The following is a 14,823-nucleotide window of genomic DNA, read 5'->3' as shown; positions in this document are numbered from 1 at the left end:
GTTAATGCACCAAATAAAAAAGTGTCATTGTAGTATTTAGATTTCGAAAGATAATTTCTGACTTCAATCCAGAAAATAGTCTTGATATCTAGAAAATAATTTCCAAATTCAGATATCCTGAAATGTAGTTTCAGTTTGGCCAGGTGGTGCACTGATCGACCATCTCGACCATGCTGCCTCCTCTCAACTTTCAACGCTTTTGCAAGTAAAGGCAAATTCAAGCACTATGTGTATGCTTCATGCAGGTGAGAAAACGATTTCAAAACACTAAATGGCTGGCAGTTATATTGCATTAACACGATCCAAACTATCCTATCATGATTAAGAAGTGCCAAGTGATTCCAAACTTGGGACATTTTATTTATATTTTTCTCTTTTGGTTTTAAACCTGGGCATAGTATACTCAGCCTTGAAGTGGCACTCTTTTTATTGCTGTTTTGCCCCACTTCAACGACCATGTAAAACTCCTATGCAAAAATAAGGGTTTTTTAAAAAAGATTTTGAAAGTAATAGGACGTTTGTGCATGATGGCGTTATCATTATTACTAATACCAAAAAGGTTTTGTATATTTTCTTTCTTATTCAAATTTATATACCTTCAGAAGAATACTAGAGAGTTGGTAGACTTGTTCACTTAATTATGCAATAATGATGGGGTGATACTGGTTTGGCTGCCTGTGCTTTATTCAGCGAACGAATATGGAGACGAAGCTTTGCTGAAGTCTAGCTCAACCTTGAAAACGTAGTGGTATTTTTCTTCCCGATCAGTATGCTCTTGTTGTAACTGTAATTTCAGTTTGTTTCTTTGCTCCTCGAAAGCTGGCAAAATTGCCTAGGAAGATTTAATACAGAATTTTTTATCTTTGTGCGACTCACTAACGTTTAGACCGGGGTTTAGACAAGTAACTCACGTATAATTACACGGCTGATGTGAGCGAAAAAATATAAATCGACTTACTTTGCGAGAAGTAGAAGAAGTGGACTCGTTATCGGGTATTTTAGGTTTTTCAATTTTTTGGAGTGTTGAAATGGTAGCGGTGAGTCGTTTCTCAATTTTTCTAGCTCGTACATTAATAACGCTTTTGCTCCCAAAGGGATTTCTCCGCCGAACACGAGATCGATCTCTTTTTGAAAATACAAGTTTCAGTGTTGTTCTAGTCGTAAATTGATTCACCATCAATCTATCTTGAATTAAGAGGTAAGACCTTAATTTGCAATCCATTCAATGAGTTCATCTCGCGGCGACCGATCGACGAACTTCATAAAGTTCATAACGAACCTTCGTTTTGAATTTCCGAAGTTCGGCTGCCAAATATGGAATTTCCTAACTAACTTCGGAATCTATTCGGGAAAAGTTATGCCGAAGGCAATGAAACATAACATATAAAGGCGTTAAAAAAATAACGACTGCCTCGGTCTTCTGTGTACCCTGCGAGCAGAGTCTCCTTTTAACTCCTCTACGGGCGAGAGAAGGAAAGGAGACTCTGCAGAAATCGTGTACAATTTTATTTGAGCATGCGCAGCGGTTGCTAAGAAACTAACTCGTTCACAAACTCACTCGTTTTATAAATGGTTTCCGGTTCCTGTCCGAACACGATTACCGCTTAAAACATGTTTTTACTGTCATGACCTCAGTGAAAGATGATCTCGTGTTCTTCTTTCACTGCTTCAATTTCATCAAGCTTAGCAGTTTGAAGCACTATTTTTTCACAAGCGGAAATTTGGTCGCTCATCAGTGCCTGGAGCGGAGTTATTGCCGTCAAAAGAGGATTTTTAGGGTATCGACTAGTGTTTGGATCGATTTCTTCGGAAGATGTTTGATCATCGGAGTTACAAGCTGGAAAATAAGTGACTTTGCATGACCTGTCTGCAGCGAAACAAACGGGTCTTTGGCATCCATAAAACTTTCTAGCGATTTCCTTTGATGAGTAATTGGTTGAAATTGATTTTTGTTTTGATAAAACGTGATATAGATCGCTTTCGAAATTACAGTTTGGGATACGATGCGGGCTCAATTTTGGTCATCGGCCATATTATATTATATACTCTCATCTTTGCATCATAATTACCGCGACCTAACATCTATTTCACCCCGGCCTGCTCTCAGTCTGACCTCTAGCTCAGCTGGTAGAGCATCGGTAGTACAATTCCGAAGGTCGTGGGTTCGAATCCCAGCGAGGTCGGAAATTAATTTTTCCGAATTTAATTCCAAGGGCTTTCGCCCGGAATAACCTCGTTCCCAAGCACTACAACTTACCTATATTATCTTCTACTATTTCATTAGTGCCACGCGGTCCACATACTCTCATCTTTCCATATTATTTAATACAGACTCGCGCATCAAAACCAGTTTAAACCAGTATGAAACCTGAAATTATGCATCTCATTATCCAGATTCTTGGATAACGGCACTACAAAAGAAATACACGATTTCTGCAGAGTCTCCTTTCCTTCTCTCGCCCGTATAGGAGTTAAAAGGAGACTCTGCTCGCAGGGTATCTTCTGTGAAGAGAAGTAATAGTAAATGTCCTTGATTTTCTGCTTTCTTGCTTCTCTTCAAGGTAAGTTCATATAAAAATTATATAGAGGGTATACATGGCTACGCATAGATACGCATTCAAATGTCGAGGTGATATCTTAGGCGTGAACGCAGCGAACGAGTAAGGTATTGTCAATAGGAGCAAGGTAAAATCTGTATATCCAAGCGGCCATGTCAATTCTGTTTAATATAAGTTATCAATGAAATAAAATTTAAGTTTATTTTACTATTTTTAGAATGCGATTCATAAGAATTGTTACAAAATGTGTTCTTCTAACATGTGACGATATCATGTATTTTCTTACGTAGACAAGACTTTATTTTCACTCGGTCTTTTTCAACTCAAAATCCCGAAATAACTTCATCAGAATAATCTCTAGGAAGGGGGGAATTCATTTTGTAAAAGTTCTATCGGCTTTTTTCGACTTTTTCATAGTAAAAAAGATACGTTTGGCCGCTTAATATTGTGTTGTCATTATCCCGCGAGACAGCGACTGTGCTCCGAAGGATACCAAAATTATGTTAAAAAATCCATCCCAATCCTTGCCGGATAACACGAATAACACGAACCAAACTATCTAATCGGCTTTTCTTCGAATTTTGTATATTAAAAAAAGATGCCTAACTAAAGATTGTGTTGTCCATAGGTAACTAGGTAACTCACTACTTTAAGCGTTTTTGTAATGAAAGCCAAATGCAACTAGTACTGTGTGTTTGCTACTCAATGTGCAGTCATAAGTTATATATATATATGTGTGTGTATATTTGTTTGAGAAGAAAAAGTCAAGACAACATTTTTCCCGACAAGCCTGTTTCGTGAATTGCTTCACTCTTCAGGGGATTTAATGATAAGCTCACCACATTGTACAACAGAAGACTCCAGAACATTGTGATCTTCATGTATAAAATCAAAAATAAGTTATTACCACGAACTTTAATTGACTTATTTAAATCACCCACGCGTAAATATAATCTAAGGAACATAGACTTTTCATTGCCTAGCTATAGCACTGTAAAGTATGGGAGAAATAGCCTAAGGTATTTTGGACCACACTTATGGTCTAAGCTTAGTACTTCGTTAAGATCATCGCCATCCCTTCAAGCATTTAAGAAAGGAATAAGAGTTTCAGACCTGACTAAGTTGATAAAGTAACACTCGCTTCAATCATATTAATCTATCTATTTACTCTTACTATGAGAACTGAGTGAGTTCAACAAATATCGAAACTATATCTATATTTATTTATCTTTTTTTTTTTTTTTTTTTTTTAACGGAATCATATTTCTATTTATATTTCATAGACTTATATCTACCTATATATTTATATATATTTAAATTTAAATTTATATTTATATTTATATTTACATTTATATTTATATTTAAATTTAAATTTTATTTACTGTTTATATTATCATTTACATTTCTAGTACACCTTTTGCTGTTCATTAACCGCAAAGGAATATTCATTCAAGCGAAAAAGCATTATCATTAGCGCGAAGAGGCACACAATAACGCGAACGGAGTTTCAAGAGCGCGATGGAACATTCATTAAGGAATTTAGCATAACATTGGACAATCATGAATATGTTTGTGCAGGTTCATTAGCGTTTTCGAAGTTTCATTAGCGCCTTTGTGCAATCAATAGACAAAACCACACATTCAATAACGGTTTTTGGACATTCATTAGCGCAATACATTATTACTTTACTTTTTACACGGGAATTGTAGGATTTTAGCTTTCTTTACATTTTTTACAACCCATGAATATAACCGTTCTTTACAAAGAAAACATGGCGTTAGGTATTGAAGAAAGAAGTGTATTTATCCTTGAATTGCTTCTCTATTCATACATCTGGGAAGATAGGTTTGCATGTGGTTGTACCACTGCATGCATTTTTGTTGCGTGATAACATTTATGTTTCTTGTAGTCGCTCTAAGAAGCAATCTTTTTCTTAGCTCTCCGAGTGGAATGCCTTGCCTTCTAGCTAAAATCCTACAATTCCCGTGTAAAAAGTAAAGTAATAATGTATTGCGCTAATGAATGTCCAAAAACCGTTATCGAATGTGTGGTTTTGTCTATTGATTGCACAAAGGCGCTAATGAAACTTCGAAAACGCTAATGAACCTGCACAAACATATTCATGATTGTCCAATGTTATGCTAAATCCCTTAATGAATGTTCCATCGCGCTCTTGAAACTCCGTTCGCGTTATTGTGTGCCTCTTCGCGCTAATGATAATGCTTTTTCGCTTGAATGAATATTCCTTTGCGGTTAATGAACAGCAAAAGGTGTATTATGTTATAGTCTCCCCGATTAGTAGGGTACTTGTGCCCGGCTAGAAGATAGAGACTTAAATAAAGTTATTATTATTATTATTATTATTATAATATTCGTTACTATCATTTATATAGAAAAAGTATACATAATTAATTAATGGATGTAGTTTAGCTGTTGCGTAATAATGCTTTGTTTCTGTGGCGGCATGAAGATACAAGTTCGTTGCGCTTATTTAATGATGAGAGTTCCGGTCTAATATGGTAATCCGGTATATATGTGTGTGTATATATATATACACCCGTTCAGAAAAATTCTGCGTTTTCAATATATATACTCATATATATACCTTTTGTATTTCCATCAAACGTTTTTGACAGGCAGTGCTTAAATGAACACAAAGAAACACAATAGACATGGATTTGCTTTGTTCAGTGAGGTGAAAATTAGAAAGTTGTCAGCCTCCTATGTTTGTTTACTGAGTGAATAAAAAGCATGATTATCAAAATCAGTTTACTATTTGTTGCAATCTTTGAACGAACATGAAAACGTTTATCTGACATTTAATCTGAACGTTCAGAAAAATTCTGCGTTTTCAATATATATACTTATATATTATACCTTTTGTATTTCCATCAAACTTTTTTGACAGGCAGTGCTTAAATGCCACACAAAGAAACACAATAGACATGGATTTGCTTTGTTCAGTGAGGTGAAAATTAGAACAACAGAAGCTCTTATTCTGCTCTACTTCTATCGATGTATTGAGCACTATTTTACGGAAAATTGATTCACAGATTTCTTATATATATATATATATATATATATATATATATATATATATATATATATATATATTTGTTTGAGAAGAAAAAGTCAAGACAACATTTTTCCCGACAAGCCTGTTTCGTGAATTGCTTCACTCTTCAGGGGATTTAATGATAAGAATATTCGTTACTATCATTTATATAGAAAAAGTATACATAATTAATTAGTGGATGTAGTTTAGCTGTTGCGTAATAATGCTTTGTTTCTGTGGCGGCATGAAGATACAAGTTCGTTGCGCTTATTTAATGATGAGAGTTCCGGTCGATAAATTATTAGAAACTTTTCTTTAAGACAAAGGTTACATCTTTTGCTGGAGCTGTTGTAGGCGGAGCTTGAAGATAGGACGCGCCATAAAATGGAGTAGCTGATATTACCGTTCTTGAGAGTCCAGATGTATTTGCTGAGTTCAGTCGAGTTTTTATGTTGTTCGTGGCGGAATGAGGCGGTGTGGTTTCTGTATCTTGTTTTGAAGTCGTTTTCTGTGAGTCCTATGTATGTTGCGGTAGTGTTGTTGTCCTTTCTTGTGACGGTGGCTTGGTATACAACTGATGATTGGAGGCAGTTGCCATTAAGCGGGCAATTGTTCTTTTGTCGGCAGTTGCATGTTTTCTTGTCCTTTGTGTTGTTTGCGGTGTCGTTGTCGTCTCTCGGTGGATGTAAAATGCGCTTGTTGTGATTGTCAATGATTTGTTTGGCATTGTTCATGCAGCTGTAACTGATCTTGATGGTGTTACGATTAAAGACTTTCCTAAGATTATGGCCTCTAGGAAAGTGTTTATCAACTAGGCCAAGGAATCTCTGTCCGATATTGGTGCTGACATTTTCGCTAAATGGGGGGTTGTACCAGAGTATGCCGTTTCGTTGTCTGTTTTTGCGTTTTGTGGTCGCGGTTGGTTCGTAGTTTAGGATGTACTGGTATCCGCTTTCGTCAAGTGCTTTTTGATATGGAGGGGCAGCTTGGTCGAAGGATGCTTTGTCGAATGAAAAGGATGACTACGCATCACCATCGAAGCCAACAAGCAGATCATCAACTTCCTAGATGCTACTTTCAACCTAAACCAAAATACCTACCAGCCCTACATAAAGCCTAACACTACACTGCAGTACGTCCACCGTGAGAGCAACCATCCACCAATCACTACCAACAACATACCTGCCGGCATCAACAGACGACTGTCATCCCTTTCATCCGACAAAGCATCCTTCGACCAATCTGCCAATCAAATAAGGATTGCAAGAAGATTGTAGTATACATTTATACATATATCTATCTAATGAGATGCAGGATATCAAATAAGGTGCAAAACTTTAAAAAGATACTTATTTGGTCTTATTTATCTTCTATTGTATCAGAGACATAAGTATTGCACAAAGTCAAGTTAAAAAAGTATTTTCCACAAAATGTCGTGGTTAAGCAATCGTATTTAAGTATGTTTTACTTTCTGCATCTCATTTGATATCTTGCATCTCATTTCATATTTGTATAAATGTATGCTACAACCTTTCTGCAATCAAGTGTGTGTGTATATATATATATATATGATCCTGCCAAATTCATGCATTAACACGAACCAAACTATCCTATCTTGATTAAGAAGTGAGAAAGCGATTCCAAATTCAAATTCGAATTTGTGGCCTTTGGAATAATTTGGTGCTCACCAGACAGCCGAGGTCACGGATACCAAAACCATTAACAAAAAACCCTCCCAATCCATGCATGGATTGATCTGGACGTTAGTATATTGTACAATTTTTCAGTTTTCCGAGTCATAAGCACTATTGTGAAATCTCAAGTATCATTAGTCATTATCATTGGTCTGTCGAGACGCTGTCGAGAATCTCGATTTGTGGGTTGTCGAGATGGTTTTCGGTCTTTTTCGTACTCTAATTATGTCAAACTAACCACAAACTTATTTATTGCTGGAAGCATTTATCAAGGTCATGAACGATTTAATGACATTTCACAGGGAAGACAGTGTTCTTTCATGAGTTTTTCTGTGCTGTTATGTGCTCAGACTTTGCCAATACTGGACCGCCGCCACCATAGATCAGATCCTTACGGAAGGAAACATAATAATAATAATAATAATAATAATAATAATAATAATAATAATAATAATAATAATAATAATAATAATAATGTACTTGAGTGCACTTAAAAGACAAACATACCGAGAGGTTGTCACTTAACTTTCTGCCTGTCAGAGCTCGCAGGTGCTCGCACATTGAGGCAAACGAATCAAAATAGTCGTCCATTGACGCACGTAATATATCATACCGATTGCCCACTGAGGCAAAAATAAAATAAAAAATAAAAAAATCTCCTATTATGGTGACAAATGCTGATCTACCTATTGTGGTAGAGCCCAGTGAGGCACAAATCAAAACAAATGATAACCCCATCGTGGTTGATAAAATACAACCAATCTCACCAAGGAAGAATCACGTGTGACAAGCCTCAAAAGCAGGCTCCATACTTCACTTTACGTTCAGCTTAGATGAATGCCTTTAGTAATAATAATTTTGCATTTATAATATTAGAAATCTACACCATGGCTTTAATAAATACCACAGATTGTATTTATGTGTTTGATTCTCATGCACGTAATTGCAATGGTATGCCTGATCCAAATGATACTGCTGATGTTATAAAATTTGCTGTTATCTCAAAATTAGAGGAATATTTATGTTCTCTTTCACTAATGATAAAAGGGTAAATTATACACCGTGAAAAAATGAAAAAACTTACGACGTTCGGACTCTAGTCCTTTGTCGCATTTATTCAATTATTAACGGCAACAATCATTGTCGCAAAACCAAAGAAATGCGGCTTATTCACCTATTGGGCACTCTTAGTCCCAACGGGATATAATGAATGCTTTGCTTTTAACTACGTAACCCATTCTTTTGTCTTTTGATTGTTTATTTTATTTATTATCATCTTTTTTTTTTGTTTCCTTGCCCACCTTGTTCTCATTGGTTTCTTTAAAATAACTTTTTTTAAGTGTCGATGTATTTCTACAAAGCTTTCGCTGTTCAATCAATCAATCGATCAATCCTTTATTTGTTAAAGCAGGTTAGGTTTACAAAATTTTAAAACAAATATTGCATCGACAGCCAACGGCTGATGTGGACCTGCTATATATATATATATATATATATATATATATAAAACAATATGATAAAATATAATAACCACTACTATAATCTAAAGAATTTAAAATGTAAAGGACTGGTGTAAGATGTTGTATCACAGCGTGGGACAATCACAACAGAGCTAGGCTCCAAACTAAGTGAAAGCCCAAAGATCGAATTAGAATTTAGAAGTTGATTTTTGAGGAGGGAGGAAAACCGGAGAACCCGGAGAAAAACCCTCGAAGCACAGGAGATAACCAACAAACAACTCTACTCACATACGACATCGAGATCGGCAGGACTCGAACTCGGGCCGCATTGTAAGAGGCGGCGCATTCGGTGCTTCCCATTTATACAACTAATTGGGGACTAACTGAAATGAAACTTAAATGAAGAAATTCGGCATCGGTGTATTGAAAGTATACTTCAAGAGGTCTTGAAAAGCTAAGCCGATCTCAGTATGATTATTTTCGTAGATTTGTGGTTGAAATACCGGTGTAACACTATAACCATGCCCCGCAATATTCAGATATGCAAATTAGGAGTTTTGATACCATATTTTGAGTTTGGTTTCAAGATGGCCGCTTCTATCACATATCAAAATTTAGTTTTGGTAAGCTCCGAAGCAAGAGACTGTGGAAATGAATTTGGCATGAAAAAAGTTGAGCATTCCCAGCATCGCACTAGAAAAATGTATGGCTGTTACGCGTTTTAGCCTAAGTTTTTCGACGACACCGCACTAAAAGTTTACGTTATTTCTCTTCTCCGCTTTGAACACTCATATTTCTCTTTACACACGATTATTCATCATGGTTAATTTGAATTAAATTAAAATTTTTTTATTTTTGTCTTAAGAGTACGCGTTGTTGAGGAAAAGTGACGACATCTGACTGGTTAGCTGTTGGTAAACTCCCAGTTTCTCGGACCAAGGATGTTTTATCTAGTATTGGTTGTCCTTTGTAGTTTGTTTAGCATTCCTTTCTTGATTCGTCGTCGATTTCGCCGGTTTTTCACGGCAATACTGTGTACGGGACTGATGATGACCCTAACTGGACTTTTCTTTCAACACAAAGAAAAAGCGCCATCAAAAGACTTTGGAGCCAATTTTCTCTTAGATTATCATCTCGTACGAGGTGAAAAAATACAAGCTTACCTACAGCAATTGTCGGCCAAGAAGCATTCAGTAAACGAACCCATTTGCAAGTTACCAGTCCTTGACCCATTCCACAAAAGCGTCAAAAGTCTAATAGTTCCTTCACCTCCTCTTGACTGTGGTAAACTACATTCTTCTTTCGAGAATAACACTCTTCGAGTTAAAGCAGACCGTGTAGTTGCTGTAGCTTACAGAATTATCAGCCGCCCGAAAGGCGATGACTTCAGTTCAATCGTTTCGGAACCACTCGTCGTTATGAACTCAAAACAAGACGCAAGAAAGAACGTTTATGAAGTTGAACCAGGTATGCAAATAAAAACCCAAAATTCATGGGCTATTAGATGTATTTTCCGACTATAAACATCTTTTCCTACCAAAGGTCTTTGGTATACTGCAGTTTTGAATAGCTATGAAGAATAGCCGCTGTACTATCCGTGCCAATTGAAGTTAATACGTTAAGCAAATTTACCTTCAGTACAGTAGCTACATATATATTTCAAAACTCTGCGATTGCTTGGATTTCTTGACGATTAGAACGACGGAAAAAGGATAAAATTAGTGCGCAAAAGTTGTAACTGACTTATTTTACAGGTATTGGTGGATGCATAATGCACAAGAGCAGCGAGAAATGTCTTCATCCTTTTGGAGGCCAAGCAAATCCAAATGATGGTGAAAAAGTAGTTTTCCACTCCGACTGCTGCCTCGGTCGAGTACAGTTCACTATGACTCCGGACAAGGCCATAAAATACAACTCTAATGGTCTTTGTTTGCACGTTAACCGTAAGTAATATTAATCTAGTATTTCTTGCATACCTTGCAAGCACACCTAACCAGGACTCGAACTTGGGGTCCCTAAGAATAAAAGTTGATGGGAGAGACCAGGGAAGAGAAATCGGAGAAACAGTCCTCCTCCTACATAAATTTACACAGGACCCTGAAAGGGAATTTTGAGAGTTGCCTGAGAAGGCCGATGTCATTCAGACTGGGGCAAATTTTCAATCTGATTTATTGGCAGTTTTTGTTTTGTTGTCGTTGTTGTTGTCTGGTGCTGAACTTGAAAAAATACATCAACCGCCAACCCCTACCTCCCCAAAACATACATAAAATTTAGCTTAAATCACCCTTAATTTATCGACAGATGAAACCAACCACCTTTCCCTGCAGCAAAACTGCTCAACAAAGTTCAACGTCTTGGACGGCACACTGCAAGTTGAAAACAGCCAACTCTGCCTACAGTCAAAAAGTCACCCCGATATTCCTCAAAACGATGGTCTCCTTGAAGTTGGGAAAAACTGCACAGAGAAATACGCATTTCGTTCATTGAAAGGTAAATTAATTCTAATTAGATAAACTGCTGAAAAATCTTTGTGGTAGATAGATGTCACGCGTCTATGGCACGTGACCACTGCGTTCTGATTGGTTCATCAGAAATATTGCAAGGTTTATGAATGGTTAACGTTAGTTTTGAGATTACAAACATGAACGCATATGGAATATATTCACTGTGTATTGAACAATGTTAAATGTTGACTTCACAGAAGGATCCTTTGAAGGAAATGCAACTGTGAATGCAGATTTTGTTCGTGTTGATATCACAAGACCCGAAGGCAAAGATTCGATAACAGAAGTCCATATGCAAACTGCACCAAAACAAGAGGTTCTACAACGAAAAGTCCAACCTGCAGGGATCCCAGTAAATGTTGCTATGATAATGTTTGACTCTACGTCAGCAGCGAATTTCGTCAGACAAATGCCCATCACGAGAAGTTACTTGAAGACAAGGCCAACCGTCTTTCTGGAAGGTAATAACTGCACTATTACAGCTCATTACTAGGTTCAGCTAGCCCTGAAGTGGTAGGGTTATCTCATAAAGTAGGATCTTCAAATCGTACCTAAGTAAAGAAGCTGACTTTTAACGGTGAGAAAAGCAAGAGATTGGGTCAACCCGGGGCTAAGTATATATAATGATAGTTTTTGCAATGCATGTTTCTATGATGATCTTCAGGCTACAGATGCTTAATGGCATTGACTGAAGATCATTGCATGAACTCCAGCTCAACAAATTAGTTGAAAGTTGAATCCATGTTTACTCTAGTAGTGTATCAGCAATGTTTTAAAGAAAAATGAGGAACGCATTGATTGATACCATCCTCCCCTCCCTAGCAAACAGACCCTAAATAAGTTTGCTGTTAATGTTGCGGTGTCTTTCTTTCTAGGAGAGACCATCGTTGGTGATGGAACAACTGCCCAGTTATGTGCAATGCTCACTGGAATCCCCGAGGAAGAACAGCCTGAAGCAAGACGTTCTATGTTTAAAGCCAGGCCAGTTGACAGGTGGCGATGGATTTTCAACGATTATAAAAGTCGTGGGTATGTTACAATGTACTCGGAAGACTCACCGGGTCTGGGAACATTTAATCTTCGATTGAAGGGTTTTCAAAATCCACCGACTGATCACTATGGAAGGCCTTTCTGGCTGGAGGCTGATAAGCATGCCAGTAAGGATTACTGCTCTACCAACCAGCCCCTCCATAAAGTAACAATGAAGTATTTTTTGAGCCTGTTCCGCAGTTATCCTAACAACCCTAAATTTGCCTTTCTGCTGTTTTCTGACCTGAGCCATGGAAACATGAATGCTTTGAAATACGCAGATCAAGATCTTACTGATCTGCTGAAAACGATGGATAAAGAATCATATTTAGATGAAAGTATTGTTTTTATATTTGGAGATCATGGTGTTCGTTATGGAAGCATGAGAAAAACTCTTCAAGGAAAACTAGAGGAACGACTGCCACACATGTCAATCACTTTTCCCACGTGGTTTCCTAAAAAGTATCCACAACTGTACAAGAACGTGCAGCGAAATGCCAAGCTATTGACCACACCCTTTGACATATATGCCAGCCTTCAGCATATTTTATCCTATCCTAAACTACCAAAAGAAATGAAATTTGGAAAAAGCCTTTTTATTCCAATTGACCCACACAATCGTACATGCGCTAGTGCTGGAGTTGAAGAGCACTGGTGCCCGTGTATGAACCTAGAAAGAGTCCCTGTGGATAGCTCAATAGTAAAACAAGTTGTGAACTATGTAGTGAATTTTATAAACAACTTAATAGAACGAGAAGAGAAATCAAAGACACTTTGCAAGAAACTTTCTTTAAAGGAAATCAAAACTGCCTTTTTGGAATTGCCCAATGAAAAAGTACAATCATTTCAACAGTCGAGCCAAGACCACAGATGCGATTCATGTGGAGTAGTTCTTGGTCAAAAGGATGAAAACAACTTAATCAAAGATACTCTTTATCAAATTCAATTCCTCACATCACCGAATGATGGCTTTTATGAGGCAAGTGTTCAACTTAAAGGTGGAGTCCCCAGCATCAAAGGAGCAATAAGTCGTGTAGATACGTATGGAGATCAACCATGGTGTATTCAAGACACTCATGTACATCTTATGAAATTTTGCTATTGTAAATAACCGTAATAATTAATTAATGAGCATGCGCAGTAAGAATGACAGGACACTGGGTCGAAAGTGCGCGCGTACTGACTAAGAATCAGACCACGGGCAGCACAAGCTATCCGTTAAAACTCCAATAAAGAATTCTAACTTTCGGCTGGTTTGAGAATTAAGATCTTTTTGAAATAATAGAGGTTTTACACCATCACCATCACATTGAAAGGTAGTCGTGCCTTTGCATCGAAGCGAGACGAACGGTGAGCTTGCAGTGATAGAGACCTGTGAATACTTGTCCAAGGTGTTGTATGAAATTAGTTGCTAACGTAGAGAACATATACTCATTTATAGTTTCAGTAGAGTTTCTGACAATCAACTTATTTTCCTTCGATTAAACTGATTTGAATCGATTAATTCGAATCGATTCTTTTTTATGGTATTTTTTATTTACACAGCTTTAACCACGATTTAAACAATTGGTAAATAAATAACCTAAATAATATTATTAGGAAATATTTCTGGATTAGCTATAGTAACATAATAATCAATCGTGATATGGCAGGCAAGACAGAGCTAAGTTATGAAATCAAGGCTATGAGAAGTCGGCTATGAATTTATTTTCCGTCCGTAACACCACAGGAAGCCCAAAAGTGCTGAATACATAACTTCGGAACCAATCGATAAACTTCGCATAGATCCGGAGAGACAAAAGTTTTGATGAAAAGTCCAGTCCCCTGTTTAAAAGATTAGAAATCATCAAACTAAATGATATCACATTCCTCTATATATCAGTCTTTATGTATAAGTATCATCATTCTATCTTGCCACCTGTTTTCAATAATTTCTTCACTAAGATTAAAGACATTCATAAATATAATACTAGATTATCTTCAAAGTCAAGCTATTCCTTACCGAAAACAAGAACAAATTATGCAATCTTTAATATTCGATTTCAAGGAGTAAAAATCTGGAATTCTCTTGATGAAAATACTAAGGCTCTCTCCAGGACCTCATTTAAAAAAGCAATAATCGAGAATATCTTAAATAAATATTAATCATTGAATATCCTCATAATTTATTATTATTAATATTTATTTATATCTTTTTCTCTGCTTATTTAATACTTAATTTAGTGCCAAAAATATTATATCAGTAACAAACACTATACTTTGTGCCATCTAACTTAAAATCATCTTTCCTTAATAACATAGAACGGGCTGTCTGTTTTTACTTAGCCTTGTGGTTATTGCAGACAACCTGTACCTTCTTTTCATTTATCTGCCTTGGTATATATACTATAAATAACTGTGTTTTTAAATCATTTATAAATTATCTATATTGTATATATTTTAAAAAATGCTGTATATCCTATAAGAGAGTGGTTCAAAATAAAGTTGTTGTTGTTGTTGTTGTTAAAAGACGTTGGATGAAA

At 36.5% G+C, this 14,823-nt stretch overlaps 2 protein-coding genes across 4 annotated transcripts in view; one reads left to right on the top strand and one right to left on the bottom strand.

The window, feature by feature from the left end:
- LOC116299307 (uncharacterized) overlaps window positions 1-14,823 on the bottom strand; it is a 36,784-nt gene that overhangs the window by 16,879 nt on the left and 5,082 nt on the right. The window contains exon 2 of one of the 3 annotated variants that reach the window (XR_016120075.1): window positions 7,017-7,698. The exons of the other annotated variants lie outside the window; for them this stretch is intronic. The gene's annotated coding sequence lies outside the window, so the exon portion shown is untranslated. Of the gene's footprint in view, window positions 1-7,016; window positions 7,699-14,823 lie in introns of those variants that run through there. 3 annotated transcript variants of the gene reach the window in all.
- LOC116299305 (uncharacterized) lies at window positions 2,049-13,811 on the top strand. The gene is made up of 6 exons (XM_031707937.2): window positions 2,049-2,561; window positions 9,634-10,235; window positions 10,523-10,711; window positions 11,070-11,258; window positions 11,470-11,733; window positions 12,148-13,811. Exons 2-6 carry the CDS (start codon window positions 9,710-9,712, stop codon window positions 13,410-13,412), a joined length of 2,433 nt encoding a protein of 810 aa, XP_031563797.2. The 5' UTR covers window positions 2,049-2,561; window positions 9,634-9,709; the 3' UTR covers window positions 13,413-13,811.

Source organism: Actinia tenebrosa, unplaced genomic scaffold, assembly GCF_029948245.1.
Source record: "Actinia tenebrosa isolate PJP-AT-01 unplaced genomic scaffold, QUT_ActTen_1.0 PGA_scaffold17__23_contigs__length_9995812, whole genome shotgun sequence".
NCBI lineage: Eukaryota > Metazoa > Cnidaria > Anthozoa > Actiniaria > Actiniidae > Actinia > Actinia tenebrosa.
Note: the sequence above shows the minus strand (reverse complement) of the source record. Positions and strands in the feature narration are given on the sequence as shown.